The sequence below is a fragment of the Oreochromis niloticus genome, linkage group LG5 (assembly GCF_001858045.2).
Source record: "Oreochromis niloticus isolate F11D_XX linkage group LG5, O_niloticus_UMD_NMBU, whole genome shotgun sequence".
Lineage (NCBI taxonomy): Eukaryota > Metazoa > Chordata > Actinopteri > Cichliformes > Cichlidae > Oreochromis > Oreochromis niloticus.
The window spans coordinates 8,469,285-8,491,401 of record NC_031970.2 but is presented as its reverse complement, the minus strand read 5'-3'; the positions used below and the strand labels follow the sequence as shown (position 1 = coordinate 8,491,401).

At 41.7% G+C, this 22,117-nt stretch overlaps 1 protein-coding gene and 2 pseudogenes across 1 annotated transcript; 1 reads left to right on the top strand and 2 right to left on the bottom strand.

Moving 5' to 3' along the window:
- Nucleotides 1-22,117, top strand: part of LOC100691304 (N-acetyltransferase 8-like) — a 167,942-nt pseudogene that overhangs the window by 37,518 nt on the left and 108,307 nt on the right.
- On the bottom strand, nucleotides 6,545-7,441 carry LOC112846876 (uncharacterized; the record flags this gene model as incomplete). The annotated part of the gene is made up of 1 exon (XM_025907101.1): nucleotides 6,545-7,441. A coding segment is annotated over one exon (897 nt), but the record flags the coding sequence as incomplete, so codon positions are not given.
- On the bottom strand, nucleotides 12,315-14,214 carry LOC109202227 (N-acetyltransferase 8-like; annotated as a pseudogene).

The window sequence follows — 22,117 nt, the reverse complement described above, 5'->3', positions numbered from 1 at the left end:
GTAAGCAAAGACAGCTTATAAAAATGGAAGTGTTAATCGTTTATTTTCATCAATCAACAAAATGCAGTGAATGAACAAAAGAGAAATCTAAATCAAATCAAGATTTGGTGTGACCACCTTTTGCCTTTAAAACAGCATCAGTTCTTCTGGGCACACTTGCACACAGGAACTCGGCTGATAGGTTGCTCCAAACATTTTGGAGAACTAACCACAGATCTTCTGTGGATGTATCCTTCCTCACATCCTTTTGTCTCTTCATGTAATCCCAGACACACTCAATGTTGTTGTGATCAGGGCTCTGTGGGGGCCATACCATCACTTCCAGTACTTCTTTTTCTTCTTTACGCTGAAGATAATTCTTAATGACTCTGGCTTTATGTTTGGGGCCAATAAACAATCATTTATATTTGTGAAAGCATTCTTTGTTTACAGCATTTTTTCACACCTGCCTAAAACTATTTCAGAGTGTATATATATATATATATGTATATATATATGTATTGTTGGGAAATCAGTTTTACCCCGGTTCTTTTTTATTCCTCGGGCCTCCAGAGATGGCACCGGACCCAGTAGTCATTTTTACAAAATCTTTATTCATCTTCATTTAAGCATGCACTTCTAGAAGGGAAGACGAGGCCGGTGTCCCTCTGTAAAGATCTTCACCCCTTTGTTAGTTACACCCAGCTTTATAGAAGCGACCCCATCATAAATCCCCACAATGTGCTGCAAACTCTGTGTCTGTGTCTATGTGCACGAGCACGTGAGTGCCTGTGCATGTGGATGTGTGAGTGTAACAGTTTAAGCACTGTGGGTGTGTGTCTCTTCCTAGGGGCCATAAAAACCATCTCCCTTCCAGACCACAGTTATCAAGTTACATGTTGAGACCCCCACACAGGTATCCTCTGGGGAATTTCCACTCAGCATTAACTCCTCTTTGTCTTACTTTCACAGTTCAACTGGGGAGGGTCTCCTAAGATCTACTCCTAAGTTCATGACACAGTCAGGCCTTTATTTATATCCAGGACAGTGTCAGTGTCTCTACCATAATTCTACATTCTATCTTAACACATTTCTAAACTCTAAAACAAACTAAACATTCCTACATGTCTAAACTGTAAAATAAGCTAAACATTTCTACAATATATATATATATATATATATATATATATATATATATATATATATATATATATATATAACGGAGCGGTTGTCAGCCACCTCCTGTACATGGATGACATCAAGCTGTATGCCAAGAGTGAACGAGACATCGATTCACTGATACACACTACCAGGCTATACAGCAATGACATTGGAATGTCGTTCGGACTGGAGAAGTGTAGTCGGATGGTAACAAAGAGAGGGAAGGTAGTCAGAACTGAGGGGATTAAACTACCAGAAGGCAACATTGCAGACATAGAGGACAGTTACAAGTACCTGGGGATCCCGCAAGCGAATGGGAACCACGAAGAGGGCGCTAGGAAAGCTGCAACCACCAAGTACCTGCAGAGGGTCAGGCAAGTCCTGAGGAGTCAGCTGAACGGTAAGAACAAGATCCGGGCCATCAACACCTACGCCCTGCCCGTGATCAGGTACCCTGCTGGGGTAATAGGCTGGCCAAAGGAGGAGATAGAAGCCACTGACATAAAGACAAGAAAGCTCCTTACCATGCATGGAGGGTTTCACCCCAAGTCCAGCACCCTGAGGCTGTATGCTAAGCGGAAGGAAGGGGGCCGGGGACTGGTGAGTGTCAGCACCACAGTCCTGGATGAGACAAGAAACATCCACGAATACATCACGAAGATGGCCCCAACTGACAGCGTGCTCAGTGAATACCTCAGGCAGCAGAAACCCAAGAAAGAGGAGGAAGGCGAGGAACCATCATGGAAGGACAGGCCCCTGCACGGTATGTACCACCGGCAGATAGAGGAGGTGGCTGATATCCAGAAATCCTACCAGTGGCTGGACAAAGCTGGACTGAAAGACAGCACAGAGGCACTAATCATGGCAGCACAAGAACAAGCTCTGAGTACAAGATCCATAGAGGCTGGGGTCTATCACACCAGGCAAGACCCCAGGTGCAGGCTGTGTAAAGATGCCCCAGAGACAATCCAGCACATAACAGCAGGGTGCAAGATGCTAGCAGGCAAGGCATACATGGAGCGCCATAACCAAGTGGCCGGCATAGTGTACAGGAACATCTGTGCCGAGTATAACCTGGAAGTCCCGAGGTCAAAATGGGAGATGCCCCCAAGGGTGGTGGAGAATGACCGAGCTAAGATCCTGTGGGACTTCCAGATGCAGACGAACAAAATGGTGGTGGCTAACCAACCGGACATAGTGGTGGTAGACAAACAGAAGAAGACGGCTGTAGTGATCGATGTAGCGGTTCCAAATGACAGCAATATCAGGAAGAAGGAGCACGAGAAGCTGGAGAAATACCAAGGGCTCAGAGAAGAGCTCGAGAGGATGTGGAGGGTGAAGGTGACGGTGGTCCCCGTGGTAATCGGAGCACTAGGTGCGGTGACTCCCAAGCTAGGCGAGTGGCTCCAGCAGATCCCGGGAACAACATCGGAGATCTCTGTCCAGAAGAGCGCAGTCCTGGGAACAGCTAAGATACTGCGCAGGACCCTCAAGCTCCCAGGCCTCTGGTAGAGGACCCGAGCTTGAAGGATAAACCGCCCGCAGGGGCGTGCTGGGTGTTTTGTTTTTTTATATATATATATATATATATATATATATATGTATGGGCCGGGCCGTCACAGGACCACTGGGAACAATGGAACAGGCTAGACCTTCAGTTTTGCGTCACCAGCTGTCTCGGCGGAATTTTAATAAACTAAACCATCTGCTACTTGCTATCTAAAATATAACAGGACACTGGCATAAATTCTCAATCATCTCAAACTTCTGTTTACTTTGTTTTCCGTTTGACGTTTGTTCAGCTGTAATCTCAGCCAAACCAATTTACTCAGGAACAAATGAAACACTGAAAAAGGCCAAACAATAACATTTTTAAGTTATTTAAGTGACTTGTATATCATTTTAAACCTGAGTAGCGAAAGACCACGGGGGGTTTGAAAACAATGTGTTGGGAGTCTGCTGTTCTCTGCAGATCTAGTGAGCCTTGAACCCCCGGCTAGCTATCGATCTGATGGGTTACAGATGTCTCCAAAAACGTCGCAGCACTTTTGAAAATATGTGATGCCTTGATAAACCAAGCAGATATTTGAAGTTTACACAGATACATTCTCGCCTGAAAATATCTTAAGTTTATTTTGTAACCCAGAAAGAGTAATAAGAGTAAGATTAAAATTAAGTAGCTGCCGCCATTGTTGGAAACTGGAATTGGCTGGGCTGCGCTATGAATTCTGGGATTTGGTGGGCCGTGAAGCATACACGCGACCCATCCTTCAAATCTGGGGAAAACTAGGACGCATTTGATGGCCGCATTTGGAGTCTACGAAGTTGGACAGCTTTCGACACGTCGCTGTGACTTAATCAGCCTACAAATGCGACCTCAGGAGGATACAACCTATGAATTTTGACATCCCCTTGCTGTCACCCTGCCTGGGTCAATACAGTTCCAGGTTGTCCTCATCTACCGGCCCCTAAAGTCTGTACTGTCTTCCTGTCAGAGTTGTGTGAGCTTCTCAGCTCAACTTGCTCCTTGTCTTCAGCCACACTCCTATTTGGTGACTTTAATATTCATGATAACTCTAGTAGGTCTTCATTCACCAGTGGTTTCTTGTCATTGCTGGACTGTCTCAGTTTCACACTCTGGGCCTGGTTTCTCCAATAGCATTACTCATTCCAATCCAAACATACCATTACATGCAGGAACATCAAGGCTGTCAGTACATTGCCCCTGAACAATCTAATAGAAAGCCACTTAGTCACAGACCCACCCAACACCATGGTTGACTTGCTTGTTGACCATTATAATGCAGCCATATCTAGCAGCAGCAACTCTCTTGCCCCCCTCAAAACTCAGTCTCTTTTACCCTGCCCCACGGTGTGCCATACGTCTCAGTGACCTAAAAGCCACTAGCCAGCGACTGGAGAGGCTCTAAAAATGATCTGGTATCACTGTCCACCTTGAGGCTTATAAAGACCATGTGAGGTCTTATATAGCAGCTGTCTCTCAGTTCAAGACTCATTATTACTCTTCCTCATTCACCAACAGCAAAATCATCCCAGTCTGCTATTCTTCACCGTCAACCAGTTACTTCACCCCTTGATCAACCTCACTCCCCAGGTGCTACTGATTTCTGCCATAAGTTTTTGGACTTCTTCCAAGACAAGTTTAACTCCATCCATCAGTAGCTTCTGTCTCCTGTGCATCAGTTTTGAGGATGTCATTCCTCCTGTAGCACATCTACCTCCATGCTCTTTCTCCGTTTTCTCCTCTGTGAATTCCTCTCAGGTCACCAAGTGGATCTTTCAGTTCAAAGTCTCCACATACACCCTGGACCCCATGCAAACAACATTGGTCAGGCCATGAGTACCTGCTCTGTGCCCCCTTACAGTTGATGGTTCAAAGCTGGCTCAGTGACTCCTATCCTCAAGAAGCCAGGTCTGGGCCTGATAACTTTAACAATACTGCCAAATTTCCAACCTTACTCTTGTAAAAAGCAGTGGCCATCCAACTCCATCAACATATATCATAACATGAGTTCTATGAACCCAACACACCACAGCACTAAGACTGCTCTTATTAAAATAACTGATGACCTTCTTATCGTAGCTGACTCCGGCCACATCAGCATCCTCCTCCTCCTGGGCCTCTCTACAGCCTTCGACACCCTTTCTCACACTAGCCATCTCTCCTGCCTAACCAACTGTCTTGGTCTCACTGGTACCATATTGTCCTGGTTTCAGTCATGCCTCTCCAACAGAACACAGTTTGTCACCACTGGAGACTCCCGCTCTACCTCTGCTCCAGTTAACCAAGGCGTGCTCCAAGTGTTTGTGCATGGACCCCTTCTCTTCACCATCTATATGCTCCTCCTTGGTCAGATCATCTGTCACCTTGGTCTCTGCTTCCATTCCAATGCTGATAATACACAGCTTTATCTCAGTACCAAACCCTCTATCCTTCTCTTCCCACAATCACTTGTCAATTGTCTGCATGAAATAAAAATATGGATGTCAACTAACATACCAAAGCTCAACATTAATAAAACAGACCTCTTGGTTGTGGCCCCCAAAGCCCTAGTACAGAAGATTGGCTATGTACAGTGGCTTGCAAAAGTATTCGGCCCCCTTGAACACATTTTGTCACATTACAGCCACAAACATGAATCAGTTTTTATTAGAATTCCATGTGAAAGACCAATACAAAGTGGTGTACACGTTTGAAGTGGAACAAAAATCATACCTCATTCCAACATTTTTTCACAAATAAATAACTGAAAAGTGGGGTGTGCGCAATTATTCAGCCCCCTGAGTCAATACTTTGTAGAACCACCTTTTGCTGCAATTACAGCTGCCAGTCTTTTAGGGTATGTCTCTACCAGCTTTGCACATCTAGAGACTGAAATCCTTGCCCATTTGTCTTTGCAAAACAGCTCCAGCTCAGTCAGATTAGATGGACAGCGTTTGTGAACAGCAGTTTTCAGATCCTGCCACAGATTCTCGATTGGATTTAGATCTGGACTTTGACTGGGTGTCAATAGAAAATTGTAGTCAGTATAATCTTTTAATAATATAAGTTTGCATATGATAGAATACTGCATGATGACCTCTTTATAACTCAGACTGTTTTGATTCACTGTGACCCGTTATCATGCAGGGAAGGAGCAGTACCTGCTAGATAAGAGCTTAATAAGCAGTTTCACTTTGTACCAGGTAGAGGAGCCTCTCCTGGCACACGCACACACGCTCACACACACACACACACAAATCCACACATGCTCACGCATCAACATTCCACTGAACAAACGTATTCACTGTTGTATTACTCTTCTTGTGTATAAATAAAGACCAGGGCAGTGGCAGAGCGCGAGTCTCGGAGCCCTCACTCCAAGTGCGAGTGCTCTGTGGCTGCCCTTGCATGCAAGTAAAACTGTGTGTTTCTCCTCTCTGATTCTATTCAATTCAATTCAATTCAATTTTATTTATATAGCGCCAAATCACAACAAAAGTCGCCTCAAGGCGCTTTATATTGTACAGTAGATAGCACAATAATAAATACAGAGAAAAACCCAACAATCATATGACCCCCTATGAGCAAGCACTTTGGCGACAGTGGGAAGGAAAAACTCCCTTTTAACAGGAAGAAACCTCCGGCAGAACCAGGCTCAGGGAGGGGCGGCCATCTGCTGCGACCGGTTGTGGTGAAAGAAGGAAAACAGGATGAAAGACATGCTGTGGAAGAGAGACAGAGATTAATAACAGATATGATTCGATGCAGAGAGGTCTATTAGCACATAGTGAGTGAGAAAGGTGACTGGAAGGGAAAAACTCAATGCATCATGGGAATCCCCGGCAGCCTACGTCTATTGCAGCATAACTAAGGGAGGATTCAGGGTCACCTGGTCCAGCCCTAACTATATGCTTTAGCAAAAAGGAAAGTTTTAAGCCTAATCTTGAAAGTAGAGATAGTGTCTGTCTCCCGAATCCAAACTGGAAGTTGGTTCCACAGAAGAGGGGCCTGAAAACTGAAGGCTCTGCCTCCCATTCTACTTTTAAATACTCTAGGAACAACAAGTAGGCCTGCAGTGCAAGAGCGAAGTGCTCTAATAGGGTGATATGGTACTACAAGGTCATTAAGATAAGATGGGGCCTGATTATTTAAGACCTTGTATGTGAGGAGCAGGATTTTGAATTCAATTCTGGATTTAACAGGAAGCCAATGAAGGGAAGCCAAAACAGGAGAAATATGCTCTCTCTTTCTAGTCCCTGTCAGTACTCTTGCTGCAGCATTTTGGATTAGCTGAAGGCTTCTCAGCGAGTTTTTAGGACTTCCTGATAATAGTGAATTACAGTAGTCCAGCCTGGAAGTAATAAATGCATGAACTAGTTTTTCAGCATCACTCTGAGACAGGATATTTCTAATTTTAGAGATGTTGCGCAAATGGAAGAAAGCAGTCTTACATATTTGTTTAATATGTGCATTGAAGGACATGTCCTGGTCAAAAATGACTCCAAGGTTTCTCACAGTGTTACTGGAGGCCAAGGTAATGCCATCCAGAGTAAGAATCTGCTTAGATACCATATTTCTAAGATTTTCAGGGCCGAGTACAATAACCTCAGTTTTATCTGAATTAAGAAGCAGAAAGTTAGCGGCCATCCAGGTCTTTATGTCTTTAAGACATTCCTGCAGTTTAACTAATTGGTGTGTGTTACCTGGCTTCATGGATAGATAGAGCTGCGTGTCATCTGCATAGCAGTGAAAATTTATGCTATGTCTTCTAATGATGTTGCCTAAGGGAAGCATGTACAATGTAAATAGAATTGGTCCTAGCACTGAACCCTGTGGAACACCATAATTGACCTTAGTGTCTGAAGAGGACTCTCCATTTACATGTACAAACTGGAGTCTATTAGATAGATATGATACAAACCACTGCAGTGCAGTACCTGTAATGCCTACAGCATGTTCTAATCGCTCTAATAGGATATTATGGTCAACAGTATCGAACGCAGCACTGAGGTCTAGCAGGACAAGCACAGAGATGAGTCCACTGTCAGAGGCCATAAGAAGATCATTTGTAACCTTCACTAAAGCTGTTTCTGTGCTGTGATGAGCTCTGAAACCTGACTGAAACGCTTCAAATAAGCCATTCCTCTGCAGATGATCAGTTAGCTGTTTGACAACTACTCTTTCAAGGATTTTTGATATGAAAGGAAGGTTGGAGATTGGCCTATAATTAGCTAAGACAGCTGGGTCTAGAGATGGCTTTTTAAGTAAAGGTTTAACTACAGCCACCTTGAAGGCCTGTGGTACATAGCCGATTATTAGAGATAGGTTGATCATATTTAAGATCGAAGAATTAATTAATGGCAGGACTTCTTTGAGCAGTTTTGTAGGAATGGGGTCTAAAAGACACGTTGATGGTTTGGAGGAATTAATTATTGAAGTTAACTCAGAAAGATCAATTGGAGAAAAAGAGTCTAACTTAACATTGATGGTACTAAGAGTAGCTGTAGATAATATTACATCTGCGGGATGGTTATTGGTAATTTTTTCTCTAATGATAAAAATTTTATTTGTGAAGAAGTTCATGAAGTCATTACTAGTTAACGTTAAAGGGATGGTTGGCTCAGTAGAGCTCTGACTTTTTGTCAGCCTGGCTACAGTGCTGAAGAGAAACCTGGGGTTGTTCTTATTTTCTTCAATCAGTGACGAATAGTAAGATGTTCTGGCTTTGCGGAGGGCTTTCTTATAAAGCAGCAAACTATTTCTCCAGGCTAAATGATGATCCTCTAAATTTGTGACACGCCATTTCCTCTCCAGCTTACGAGTTATCTGCTTTAGGCTACGTGTTTGAGAATTATACCACGGAGTCAGGGACTTTGGATTTGAGGCCTTAGTTTTCACAGGAGCTACAGTATCCAGAGTCGTACGTAGTGAGGAGGTAAAATTATTAACAAGATAATCGACCTCTGTTGGAGTAGCGTTCAGATAGCTGCTCTGCTCTATGTTGGTACAGGGCATTGAAGATGATAACAGTGGGTGGATTATATTCTTAAACTTAGTTACAGCACTTTCAGAAAGACATCTACTTTGATAAAGTCTACTCTCCACTGCTGTGTAATCAATTATTGTAAATGTAGATGTTATCAGGAAATGATCAGACAGCAGAGGGTTTTCAGGAAACACTGTTAAATATTCAGTTTCTATGCCATATGTTAAAACAAGATCTAGAGTGTGATTAAAGTGGTGGGTGGGTTCTTTTACATTTTGAGAGAAGCCAATTGAGTCTAATAACAGATTAAATGCGATGTTGAGGCTGTCATTTTTAGCATCTACATGGATGTTAAAATCACCCACAATAATTATTTTATCTGAGCTGAGCACTAAATCAGATAAAAAGTCTGAGAAATCAGAGAGAAACTCTGTGTAAGGCCCAGGTGGACGATAGATGATAACAAGTAAGACTGGTTTCTGAGTTTTACAGCTGGGGTGGACGAGGCTAAGCATCAGGCTTTCAAATGAATTAAAAGTCTGTCTTGGTCTTTCGTTAATTAATAGGCTGGTGTGAAAAATTGCTGCCACACCGCCCCCTCGGCCTGTGCTTCGGGATTTCTGGTAGTTAGAATGACTCGGGGGTGTTGATTCATTTAAACTAACATACTCATCCTGCTGCAACCAGGTTTCTGTAAGGCAGAGTAAATCGATTTGTTGATCAATTATTCTCAGCCGAAGAAGTGTCTTAGAGTACATCTCTTGACACTGGGCCATTCTAACACATGGATATGTTTTGTTTTAAACCATTCCATTGTTGCCCTGGCTTTATGTTTAGGGTCGATGTCCTGCTGGGAGGTGAACCTCCGAACCAGTCTCAAGTCTTTTGCAGACTCCAAGAGGTTTTCTTCCAAGATTGCTCTGTATTTGGCTCCATACATCGTCCTATCAACTCTGACCAGCTTCCCTGTCCCTGCTAAAGAGAAGCACCCCCAGAGCATGATGCTGCCACCACCATATTTGACAGTGGGGATGGTGTGTTCAGAGTGATGTGCAGTGTTAGTTTTCCGCCACACATAGCGTTTTGCATTTTGGCCAAAAGTTCCATTTTGGTCTCATCTGACCAGAGCACCTTCTTCCACATGTTTGCTGTGTCCCCCACATGGCTTGTGGCAAACTGCAAACAGGACTTCTTATTAGGGATGCAACAATACCAATATTTTCAAACCGATACGATACTGATACTTGGATCTGAGTACTTGCCGATACAGAGTACAAAAACCGATACTTCTACCACACACACACACACACACACACACACACACACACACACACACACATACAATGAATTGGAAGACAGGTTTTATTTTATTCTCTGCCGATAATAAATAATATCTTAATAAAAATGACCACAAAAAAATTTCTAGTGAAAAATAAGCACTTCTGTTAAATTATTGCAGAGTCTCCACATTGTAATTTAACAAAATATCACGGAACTATTGGCACTGTCTCGAGCTTTCAGAATAATAAATAAACACTTCTGTTTGGAATAAAATAAATACAAATTAGGTTTGAGAATAAAATAAACTTTTAAATTGTTGCAGAGTGTCCATATTGTAAACAAACAAACAAAATAACGAGAGTATTTGGCATTGACAAACGAACTCCTCATCTGCCCGTGGATCATCAGTCCACTGTGCCGTTAAACCAAGGAATGACATCACGCACACACTGTTTGTCTTTACCTCTTTCGAAAGTTTTGGCACCATTATCTCCCTGATGTGTGGGCGGCTGGGAATTTCATATCGCAGTATGAGTACACACACATTTTACAGTATCGGCCCCGATACCAGTATCGGTATCGGTGCATCCCTACTTCTTATGGTTTTCTTTTAACAATGGCTTTTTTCTTGCCATTCTCCCATAAATGCCAACTTTGTGCAGAGTCACCATGGGCCTCTAGGCTGCGTTTCTGATCAGCGCTCTCCTTGTTCGGCCTGTGAGTTTAGGTGGACGGCCTTGTCTTGGTAGGTTAACAGTTGTGCCATACTCCTTCCATTTCTGAATGATCACTTGAACAGTGCTTAGTGGGATGTATGATTTTCATTCCACTTCTCACGTGTACACCACTTTGCATTGGTCTTTCACATGGAATTCCAATAAAATTGATTCATGTTTGTGGCTGTAATGTGACAAAATGTGAGAAAGTTCAAGGGGCCAAATACTTTTGCAAGCCACTGTACACATTGACATAGACGGCTTCCCTTTTTAACCTTCCTCTGAGGTTTGCAATCTGGGTGTCAATTTAGACTCCACTCTTTCATTCCGTGTTCATGTCAAATCTGTCACCAAAACAGCTTTTTTCCACCTAATGAACATCTCTTGAATTCAGGCATCACTCACTGACTCTATAGCAGAGACTCATCCATGCATTTGTCACCACCAAGCTGAACTACTGAAATGCAGTCCTGTTTGGGATTTCCACTAAAGCCCTGGATAGCCTCCAGTATGTCCAGAAGGCTTTTAACAGTCTGGAAGGCTTCTAACAGGCACTAAGCTCTGGAAACATATCACCCACACCCTCATTAATCTCCACTGGCTTCCGGTCAAGTCACACATTACTTACGAGATTCTTCTTCTCACTTACAAGTCCCTCAATGCCCTGGCACCTCAATATGTCTCTGACCTCCTGGAACCATACAGTCTCGGATGCTACGGTCCTCATCCATGGGGCTTCTCAAACCTCATCTCTTCAACAAAACCTTCAATCTCTAGCTTTTTAGCTAAGCATCCTTGGGTTTTTTGAAAGGCGCTACACAAATCAAAGTTATTATTAATGGACTTTCACAGGAGATACTACTATTTTCCTTTCTATTGTGACGAATGACGAATCAAATCACATTTTAAAATGTTGGAACTTTTAATGCACAACATCTACAGCAGTCAGTGAGTTTCAAACGATTTTGATTACCCACGAACTGCCGTGCACTAGCTCATTTGTTATTGTTTCACATGCTGCATCATAGCCAATCACAATATTTTCTAGATGTAAAGAGTTTAAACGGCATATTAGCAAATGTACTGCATTTACTTTCCAGCACTTTTGCTGGTGCAGATATATTTTAAACATCTAATACTTCCTTGTAGAAAAGGAAGTGAATGCTGTATAATATCAGAAATAAATTCTTTTCATCAACGGAGCTTCAGTGTTACTCAGGTCAGTAGCGCCCTCTGCTGTTCACATCCATATCTACAGTATAGATTTGGGTACAACATACTGAATTTAGATTTGTGATTTCATATTCAAGATTATCAGTCTTAAAAATCAAATCTTCATTTCATAAGCAAATTAAAATCCTTGTTATTAAGATTTTTACATGCTTTGTATCATGTGCTTACATTATGTTGTGTGTACTGTATCTCAGTTTTGACATTTTAAAATGTTTCTCCAAATATTGGTAATTAGTAGAAAAACATTTAGACATTATACATCAGACCTTATCTCTCGCATAATAAGAATTATGAATTTTCAAACACTATTTGTTACAACTACTAACCCCTGTGGGCGTATACGGAGATTTTGAAACTTCTTTTTTTCACTTTCTTTATTTTTTTTAATAGAAAAAAAATGAATTAACATAGTTAAGAGTGGTCAGTACAACTGATTATGTGAAATCATCACTGAAAAGTACACAATGTAAAGATTAACTGTTAGCGAATCATGGTGTAGTAGGAGGAAACCATAAAGTTTTTAGTAACATCTTGTTCCTTACATTCATATCTGTTCATAGAGCTTAGTCCTAAAGTGTATATCAAATTTGGCATTTTTTTCACACCTAAACCAGAGAGTTTTGGTTACAGTCAGGTTTAACCATTGCCAAATATTAAACCACTGTTAAAGAGGAGCCAAGCATGAAAACAATACATTGCTGATGAGTGTTATTTTTACGTTTACAAGTATTTTTCCATCCTTATAATCGTGACCCTGGCTAGTGAAAAGACCCCAAAAAACAGCTTGTGATTTGACATTAGACTGAACACGGTTAAACTCCACTTTGCTGTACAGGGCCACAGCTGCCAATTGGGTGGAGCTAATCTCCAGCACCACCTTGGAGAAGCCCCGTTCTTTACAGAAACCAACCGCAGTCTGAGTCAACCTAAAGCCGAGGCCCATCCATCTATACTGTGGGGAAATGATCATTCTGAACATTTCTCCATACTTTTCTGTCCCACTGTGTTTAGCTACCACAGCCACCATACCAACAACCTGGGCTCTCGCTCCAACCTCGGCCTCAGCCACCCAGAAACAGTCATCAAGTCTGCTGAGGAAGTTCCCAGGGATGTCCTGCATGTCGGTGCGAAGTCTCAGCCTGATGTAGCTGGCATATACTTCATGACAGCAGTAGTAGATGAGACCTACCCAAGCTGCTGGGAACAGTACAGCTCCAAATACAGAGCCAAGGAGATAACCAACAACACACAGAGTCGGGGTGATGGTGAGGTAAAGGGGACTGGTCATGGCGTTATAGAAACATGGACGGATATGCTCCAAGGTGCCAGTACTGAAGAGGGTGAGCACTGTGTCCTTGTCTGCAGGACGGTACCGGCGGATCACCAGCTGCATGATGAAAGTAACTACAAGGAAAATCATAAAACAGTGAGAAATGCTGTTGTTACTTACACTAAATTAGTAAGCATGACCCTTAAGGGAAATTATTTTTATTTATTTTTTACTTAGTTTCCTTTTTTGTAATTTAATTTGATTTTATTAAGTCTGCTTATGTGTAGCACTGTTTATGGTTGTGTTTAATATAACATTTAGCTAATCTCCAAAAGTTGATTCTGTTCATCTGGACGTAGCGTTTTGTGGGAGAAACGTTTCGTCACTCATCCAAGTGACTTCTTCAGTCTCAGCTGACTGCAGGTTTCCCCAAATCTTATAAACAGTACATTTGCATAATGACTGAAACCAGCCCACTGAAGGAACAATGGGTTGGGAGGTCAGTTCCTTGATTTATATGCCAATTGTCATGACAACTGACCATAATTTGCATAATTATGATTAAGGAACTGACCTCCCAGCCCATTGTTCCTTCAGTGGGCTGGTTTCAGTCATTATGCAAATGTACTGTTTATAAGATTTGGGGAAACCTGCAGTCAGCTGAGACTGAAAAAGTCACTTGGATGAGTGACGAAACGTTTCTCCCACAAAACGCTACGTCCAGATGAACAGAATCAACTTTAGGAGATTTACTTTCCTGGATGATTGAGAATGCATCAAAACATTTAGCTACCATAACAAAGGAATTTCCAGATCCTATTACCTTCAAGTTAATACAAATCATCTTGAGGCAATCGTTGCTGGTTAAAAAACAAAAAAGTGACTATAGTGACTATATGAGTTGCTGTGTAATAAATTTGTCTACTAGCCAGATTACAATCGCACAATTACCCCTGCTGTACGTTAGTGAACTTACACACAGATTGATCCTTCATGGGGAAGAGCACACACGAAACAATGAAGAAGCGCAGCAACACCGTGAATCAGCTCAACTTCTATACTGGTTAATAAAACACAGCTTGACTCTGAATGCACTTATAATACTTAGATGAGGTGATTAGGTTCAAAGTCCAGCTGTAAAAGCAAGCAGCAGCAGCCAAAGCGGATATATTACATCATATCTTAAGGACCTTGTAGTACCATATCACCCTATTAGAGCACTTCGCTCTCGCACTGCAGGCCTACTTGTTGTTCCTAGAGTGTTTAAAAGTAGAATGGGAGGGAGAGCCTTCAGTTTTCAGGCCCCTCTTCTGTGGAACCAGCTTCCAGTTTGGATTTGGGAGACAGACACTATCTCTACTTTCAAAACTAGGCTTAAAACTTTCCTTTTTGCTAAAGCATATAGTTAGGGCTGGACCAGGTGACCCTGAATCCTCCCTTAGTTTTGCTGCAATAGACGTAGGCTGCCGGGGATTCCCATGATGCATTGAGTTTTTCCTTTTCAGTCACCTTTCTCACTCACTATGTGTTAATAGACCTCTCTGCATTGAATCATATCTGTTATTAATCTCTGTCTCTCTTCCACAGAATGTTTTTCATCCTGTTTTCCTTCTTTCACCCCAACCGGTTGCAGCAGATGGCCGCCCCTCCCTGAGCCTGGTTCTGCCGGAGGTCGCAGAATAATCTAATATTGAATCGCATCATACTATAAATAAAAAGAAACATTCTTTTTTCTCCGCATTGTAAAGTTATCATGTCGTGACAGTAGGATTGGTCAGTTTCAATATTATTGCCGGGCCAACATTATTACGTGTATGATGACGCTTAAAATACAGCACACAGAGATATGAGGAACAACAGCAGGGTTGGCTCCATGGCTTTTCTCTGTTTCTAATATTAACAGTATCAGTGTCTCATATTTGGCTTCCTGCTGCACATCTTAGCATCCTTCCATTAATACAATCAAACAAGCAGAAGTAATGTATGAACTACAGTACTTCTTGAATTACCAACTGAGGGATTTCCTTATTCTGGGTAAATATATTATGTTAGTGATAAAAACAAACTTATGAGAAAACTAATGCTATGAAACGAAAATCACGGTGAGGTTATGACCTACACTTCAGTCAGACACTAGGGGGCAATAGAGAAGGTTTTTTGTTTTGGTTTGTTTTTGCTCTCATTGCTGTCTTGGGGCAAATATGTTGGTATGGGAGACATTGCTCATAGGATTTTAGCAAGTGGAGGAAATATTTAATTTAAATCAACCTTCCAAGGTCAAGGTCAAGGTAAGGTCAAGGTACATTTATTTATACCCATAGCAAGGTAAATTTTCTTTACAGAAAAATGACAGCATTGGCACCCCTTCAAAAACACACATACCTAGTAAATATATAAACCTCACTGTGTCACATATATAGTAATTTAATATTTCGAATCAAAAACAGTTCTTATTTAATTCAGTGACAGCAACAGGAACAAAGCTGTTTTTATAACGTTTTGTCCTGCATCTTGGAAATAGAAACCTCCGTCCTGAGGAAAGAAGCTGAAATTCACCCCTTAGAGGATGGGAACCATTTTAAAGGATTGATAAAGCCATCCTCTGTACCTGCTTAGAGTACAGGGAGGCTAAACAAGACTGTGGCTCACCTATCAGACGACTGGACCATGTTACTATCTGATTTAGAGAGTTTTCTGTCTCAGGTCCACTTTTTGTTCAACACTGATAAAATCCAAATTAAATTAATAATTTATTCAGATTTTATTTATTATAAGGAACTGTATTTTCAGAACTGAATTTTTCAGGTTACAGCCTTTACTGCTTTATTTGAATTTTGGTTTAACATAGAAAAGACTTTAAGGGGAAAAAACTCTAAATAGAATTGCTTTTAAAAATAATATTACACATTTTTACATTTAATTTCTGTTTTACAAAAGGCTTTTATGTATTTTTTTTTATAAGTTTACCTTATTCAAAATTTAATGTTACTCAGTGGTCTGTCACCATGACAGTATTTAGTCTTTGCATGAGACTGTTAGTTATTTCTGGACTGGTTGATTTAGGTTTATTTCCTGAGTGTGTTATTTCGTTATGCGTCTGAGTTTGCTTAGTTCTCTGCTCCTTGTTTAGTTTATGCAGTTCTTATTTTGTCCACGTCTCTCTCTCCCTCTCTCTCTCTCTCTGTGTGTGTGTTCGTGATTTCCTGTTTAATTGTAACAATCACTTGTCTTTTGCATTGTGTTCATTTTTCCGTTTCCTGTCTCGTTAGTCAGACTCAGGTGTAGGGATGGGTACCGGTGTTCTGACATAAACGGTAGTAACCAGACCGAAAAGCAGCGCACATTTCGGTGCTTTATTTCGGTGCTTTTTTTCCCTGAGCTGTGATACACTTTCTATTCTAGCCAATCATTTTACGTTTCCGAGGATAGTAGGCGGGGCCAGGTACGTACGTTCTTTTAGAGCAGAGCTACAGATTAAAAATGCCCAAGGCAAAGAGGACTAAAGTCTGGCTGTACTTCGCAGCAAAAGATGCAAACTCAGCAGCCTGCAACAAGTGCTTTAAGCTGATACTGTGATACTGTCAAAGGAGGTAACACCTCAAATCTGATGAAACACCTGGCTACGCATAGTGTTTTTTTTTAAAAGCCGAGAAATGCACCGTGTTTGATAGCTTGCTGTGAGACCTCACACCGAGCACATCTACTGCGGGTGTGGTGCCTGTTACCGGACCCGGAGTTAGCAACATCCCCCAAAAACCCGAAGAGTAGAGTCCTGGGCCCTAGCCCTGCCAGTGTAGCAGAAATGATGACGGATGATGATGGCAGCAGCAGCCGTTCTCCTCTGCGTGAGTAGCTTCATGTTGTTCGTGTGTAATTAACGTTGAGTATGCTAACCACATTATTACATTAATGCATGTAAGGTGAACTAGCAAACAGCGTCGTAGTTACATGCGGCTGTCTTCTTGTTTGATGGCAGATACTCCCTTCACCCTGACCAAAAAGGCTAAAATGACCAAAGAAAAAGTGGAAAACAGTTAAACATGAGAGGTTTTTGGACAAAGTTTGTGCTTTTTCCATTGTTTAAGCACTGCTTCCAGCCAAGAGTGATACCATATATGCCCTATAGCTGAAGAAAAGGCTTACATTGTTATCTTTTTACAAAAAAACAGTTAAACATGAGAGGTTTTTGGACAAAGTTTGTGTTTTTTCCATTGATTAAGCACTGCTTCCAGCCAAGAGTGATACCATATATGCCCTATAGCTGCAGAAAAGGCTAATATTGTTATCTTTTTACAAAAGAAACAGCTGAACATGAGAGGTTTTTGGACCAATTTTGTGTTCTCCATTCTTTAAGCACCGGTTTGAGCACCATTTAAGCACCGGCACCGTTTCAAAAGTACCGGTTTGGCACCGGTATCGGATAAAACCTAAACGATACCCATCCCTACTCAGGTGTGGATCCTCTGGCTGTCTAGCTAAGTTCTTATTAAGGTAATATGACAGCATGGTTTAAAAATAATCTTATTTTAATGTCACAAATGTTCTTCAATAAGCTGGTTGTTGTCGTGCACTGATATTAACACTCATAGCATGGCTGAAGGCTGCTTCTCCTGTGACTTCTTTGTTCCAAGACATTGATTCTGTTCATCTGGATGTAGCGCTTTCAGCGGGAGAAACATTTCATCACTCATCCAAGTGACTTCTTTAATCTCAGCTGACTGCAGGTTTCCCCAACCTTATAAAGAGTACATTTGCACAATGACTAAATCTACCCCACTGAATGAACAATGGGTTGTGAGGCCAGTTCCTTGATTATTAATATGCCAATTGTCATGACAACTGATCAACAACCACTGATCATCACCATTGATCAATGGCCATGAGTACAATTCAAAGAGTTGGGAAATGGCTGCAATCACACAATTGTAAGATGGCACCCTTAGGCCCCTTCCGCGATTCAGAGATGGCCTTTCCCTTTTCACGTAAATGGCCTCCTTGACTCCGCGCTCAAACCAGCGTTCCTTACTGTCCAGGATGTGTCCTTACCATTGAAAGAGTGTCCACCTGGCCTGTTGAAGGAAATAATGCATTTTGACTAGAGACCGGCCCACCAGGTATTAAAGCCACAGAGCCTTTGAATGAAAACAAACACTGTTGTAACAGTGATGTACACTGTCTTGTTTGTATATGTATGATTTCTATACATTTTACATCAGATAAAAACATTGGTTGTAAGATTCAGATAATTATTTAACAAAAGTGAGATATTTTAAATGAGAAAAAGTATTTCTTTGTGCCCCCCTTTCCCTGTTAATGCCCTACCTGGCCCCCTGGCAAAACTTTGCTAGACCCGCCCCTGCAGTTACCAGTTGTCAGCTACATAGAAAAGGATCCTGGTGTTATTTGTCTCTCAGAAACAGTTCATAACTTGCCTTCAACTCATTCATGTCACCTAAAAGGTAAACCTGTTTCTCCATCACCTGTTCAGCCCTGATGATTCAGTAAGGACATCTCCTGGTTTCATCTTCATGTTTCCCACTCACCACACATCCAAACTGATATCATGACCAGCAGCTTGAAAACTAGAAATTAATATTAAATAAATTCTAACAACAGCTGACCAAGCTTAAACGTGCTGCTGTTGTTTAGCGCGACATCCGCTGGTTTCTCTCACCCTAAGACAGCTGGGACAGGCTCCAGCGCTCCGCGCGACTCTGAAAGGAGAAGTGGATGGATGGATGGATTTATTTATTCATTCCACATAAAATGTAAAAAATAAATTATAAAACACAAAAAACAACTATTTACAATTCAACTTTTAACTATTTCAACTTTCAACTTTTTCCTTTTAAACAAATCTAAAGTGAATAACACAAGACACTGCAAACCAAACTGAAATTATTCTAGATTTTGCTTCTTTTCTTGGTGTCACTCATTTTCTTGACTATACTTTTCTAACGTGTCAATGTTGACTCTTGTTGTTGCCCCTGGCTCTTTTTCTCTCTCTTCATCCTGCACTGTTCATGTGCTACTGCTGCTGTGAGTGTAACTACCACCCCTTCCCCCTCTGCTCAGCGCAAACGCAAGGCACAAACACATATTGACCAATCACAAGCCGCGTGAAGTAAAAAAAAAAAAAGAGAGAGAGAGGGTGACAGAAAGGAAAAAACAACAACACACGGCTCCCAATAAGGAACCGGCTTCCGTCATTCACTTCAAGGAGTCGGCTCTAAGAGCCGTTTAGGTCGCAACCGACCCATCACTAATACCCAGGACCTTCGTGATGTGATGTTCTTCTGCTTCTCTGGCTTCTGTTTCTGTGGGGATGGTGTTTGTTATACGTTTTAGTGTCCTGAAGACACCCAGTTTGTGCTCCAGTAGATGATGAGAGTCAAACTTGATACTGATCCGTATGCGTAGGCTTACGGTACAGCTTTCAAATGTCTCCCATTACTGATGGAAATCTCACAGTCTAAGAAAACTACCCTGCCAGTTTTCATGTCCTCCCTGGTGAATTTGATGTGTTGGCTTACCGAATTAATGTGACCCATGAATTGTGGTACGTCCAGAGATTTGATTTTAACCCAGGTGTCATCCACATACCTGAACCAATGACTTGGTGGTGTTCCAGGGTAGCATAACAAAGCCCTCTTTTCCATTTCTTCTATGTACAAATTGGCCACAATGGGCGAAACTTGGGAACCCATGGCACACCCATGTTTCTGCCTGTAGTACTGACCCTTGTATGTGAAATAGGTGGACTTAAGACACAGTTCCAAAAGCAAACAAAACCGGTCGGTGCTGTGGTTCTGCTACTGAAGTTGGGCTCATCCTGTAATCTCTTACGAACTACCTCCAATGCTTCAGTGACTAGAACACAAGTGAAGAGTCATTGTAACATTGTACGAAACCATTGTTTCATCTGCCCCCATAATAACATCTCTCACCTTCTCAACAAAATCCAAGGTCTTCTGGACGTGGTGTTTAGAGCTGCCTACCAACGGGTTGAGGATCAAAGCCAGAAACTTTGAGATGTTATAGGTGACTGAGTTGATAGTACAGACAATTGGTCTTAAAGGTACACCCTGTTTAGTATGTATTTTTGTACAGTCCCCTGGGTATAGTCTGTGGTATGAGGTCCAGTCAATAGCATTGTCTTGTTCTAACTGCTTCAGGCAATCTATCACCTTCTTCCTGTAACCACTTCCTAGGTTTTGTTTCAGGGGGTCATAAGCATTTTTGTCACTAAGCAGTGACAGTTTTTCTCATGGTCTTTCGGGTTTAGCAAAACCTTGCACAAACTCTTGTCTGCTGGAAGGGTGATAATGTTCTTGTAATTGCTATGTGATGTCAGTGCCTTCCTCCCCTCCACGTTGATGTTGGATGCTGGGGGCTTTACACTGGTGAAACAGGCCGAAGCTTTCGTCCGTAGTTGCTCTGCTTCCACGTCTGCAGTTTTGCTGTTATGAATTGCTTCTGTATCTGTGGCTGTGTTCCACTAGTGGAATGTCTCGGCATCACAGAAATTCATGGTTCGGTTTGGTTCGATACTTTGGTGTCACGGTTTGATATTTTTTCGATACAAAAAAATGTTCATGCCTTTTTAATTTGTTATTTATTAAAATTATAAATATATATTTCAACTCAACAGTAGAGTTTTTAAATTTAATGTTACTGAAACAACAAAATAATAAAAAATAAATCTGATCGAGAAATCACTCATCTTTGGGAAAGAGAGTTTATTACACAGAAATGGCTCTTTCCAAAATAAAAGCTATACTATACGCTTCTTCTGGGCTGTATTCTCAGCAGCATATTAAACATATCAGGTCCCCATAAGGAGAATCATGTGCTGACGGCTGTCTAAATGACTCGGGTAAAGTTTGTAGCGTGCGTGCTTGTTGTTTTTGTCTGCTTCCACTTGTCTTTGCACTAGGATGTTGTCGGCGTAAATGTGCAGTCATATTCGTTGTGTTCCCACTAGTGCTGTCAGCGTTAATCTCGTTAAAATGACGTTAACGCCATAACATGGCAAATCTCTGAGTTACCGCGTGGGGCTGGACAGCGTCAACAATAGGGCTGCCACAAACGATTATTTTGATAGTCGACTAGTCACCGATTATTTTTGCGATTAGTCGACTAATCAGATCATGCATCCATTGGACGTAAAATGTACACCTGAAAATATGTTAAACGTTTATTTTGTGACCCAGAAAGAATAATAATTGTAATATTAAAACTAACTAGCTGCCGCCATTGTTGACAACTGCGCTGGGCCGCGCTATGAATTCTGGAACACAGTTTCTTCTTCTTCGGGGTTTAACGGCAGCTGGCATCCTTGTACATGCAGTGCTGCCATCTTCTGTTTCAGTCCGTTATTACACTCTTAAATACTACTACTTATTCCTGCGTCTTTTGGGATCTTACAAAGCTTCAAACGACGCGTCGACTATTAAATTAGTCGTCGACGATTTTAATAGTCGACGTAATCGTGACTAGTCGACTAATCGTGGCAGCCCTAGTCAACAAGTTAACGAGCTAACTGCGCTAACGCACTATTTCCCACCAATGTAATTGAGCATTGCGTGGCACATCCGACATGCTGTTTTACTTTTGTCCATGACGCGCTTACCTTCAGGGTCATGCTTCACATGAAAACCAAGATAGTTCCAAACGCCAGATATGAATGAGGGTGGGGGAGGTTCAATTTCGGGTAGCGTTGAGGCAGTTTCCATGTTGCAACAAGCTTAACTTCTGTCTCGCTGAGGTTACATGAACTTCAAATCTTATTGTCATGGTCCTGAGTCTGTCGACTCAGTGTTTTGTGTTTCTTTATGCTTTTGTTATTTTGTTAGGTATTCCATTATTATTCGCCATTTTGCTAGGTTTCTGTTCTGTGCCTGTCCTGGTCCCTCCTTCAATGTTCCCCCTGTCTGTCCATGATGTCATTATGCCTGCTTATGTGTCTGTGTCTCTGTCTGCCGTGT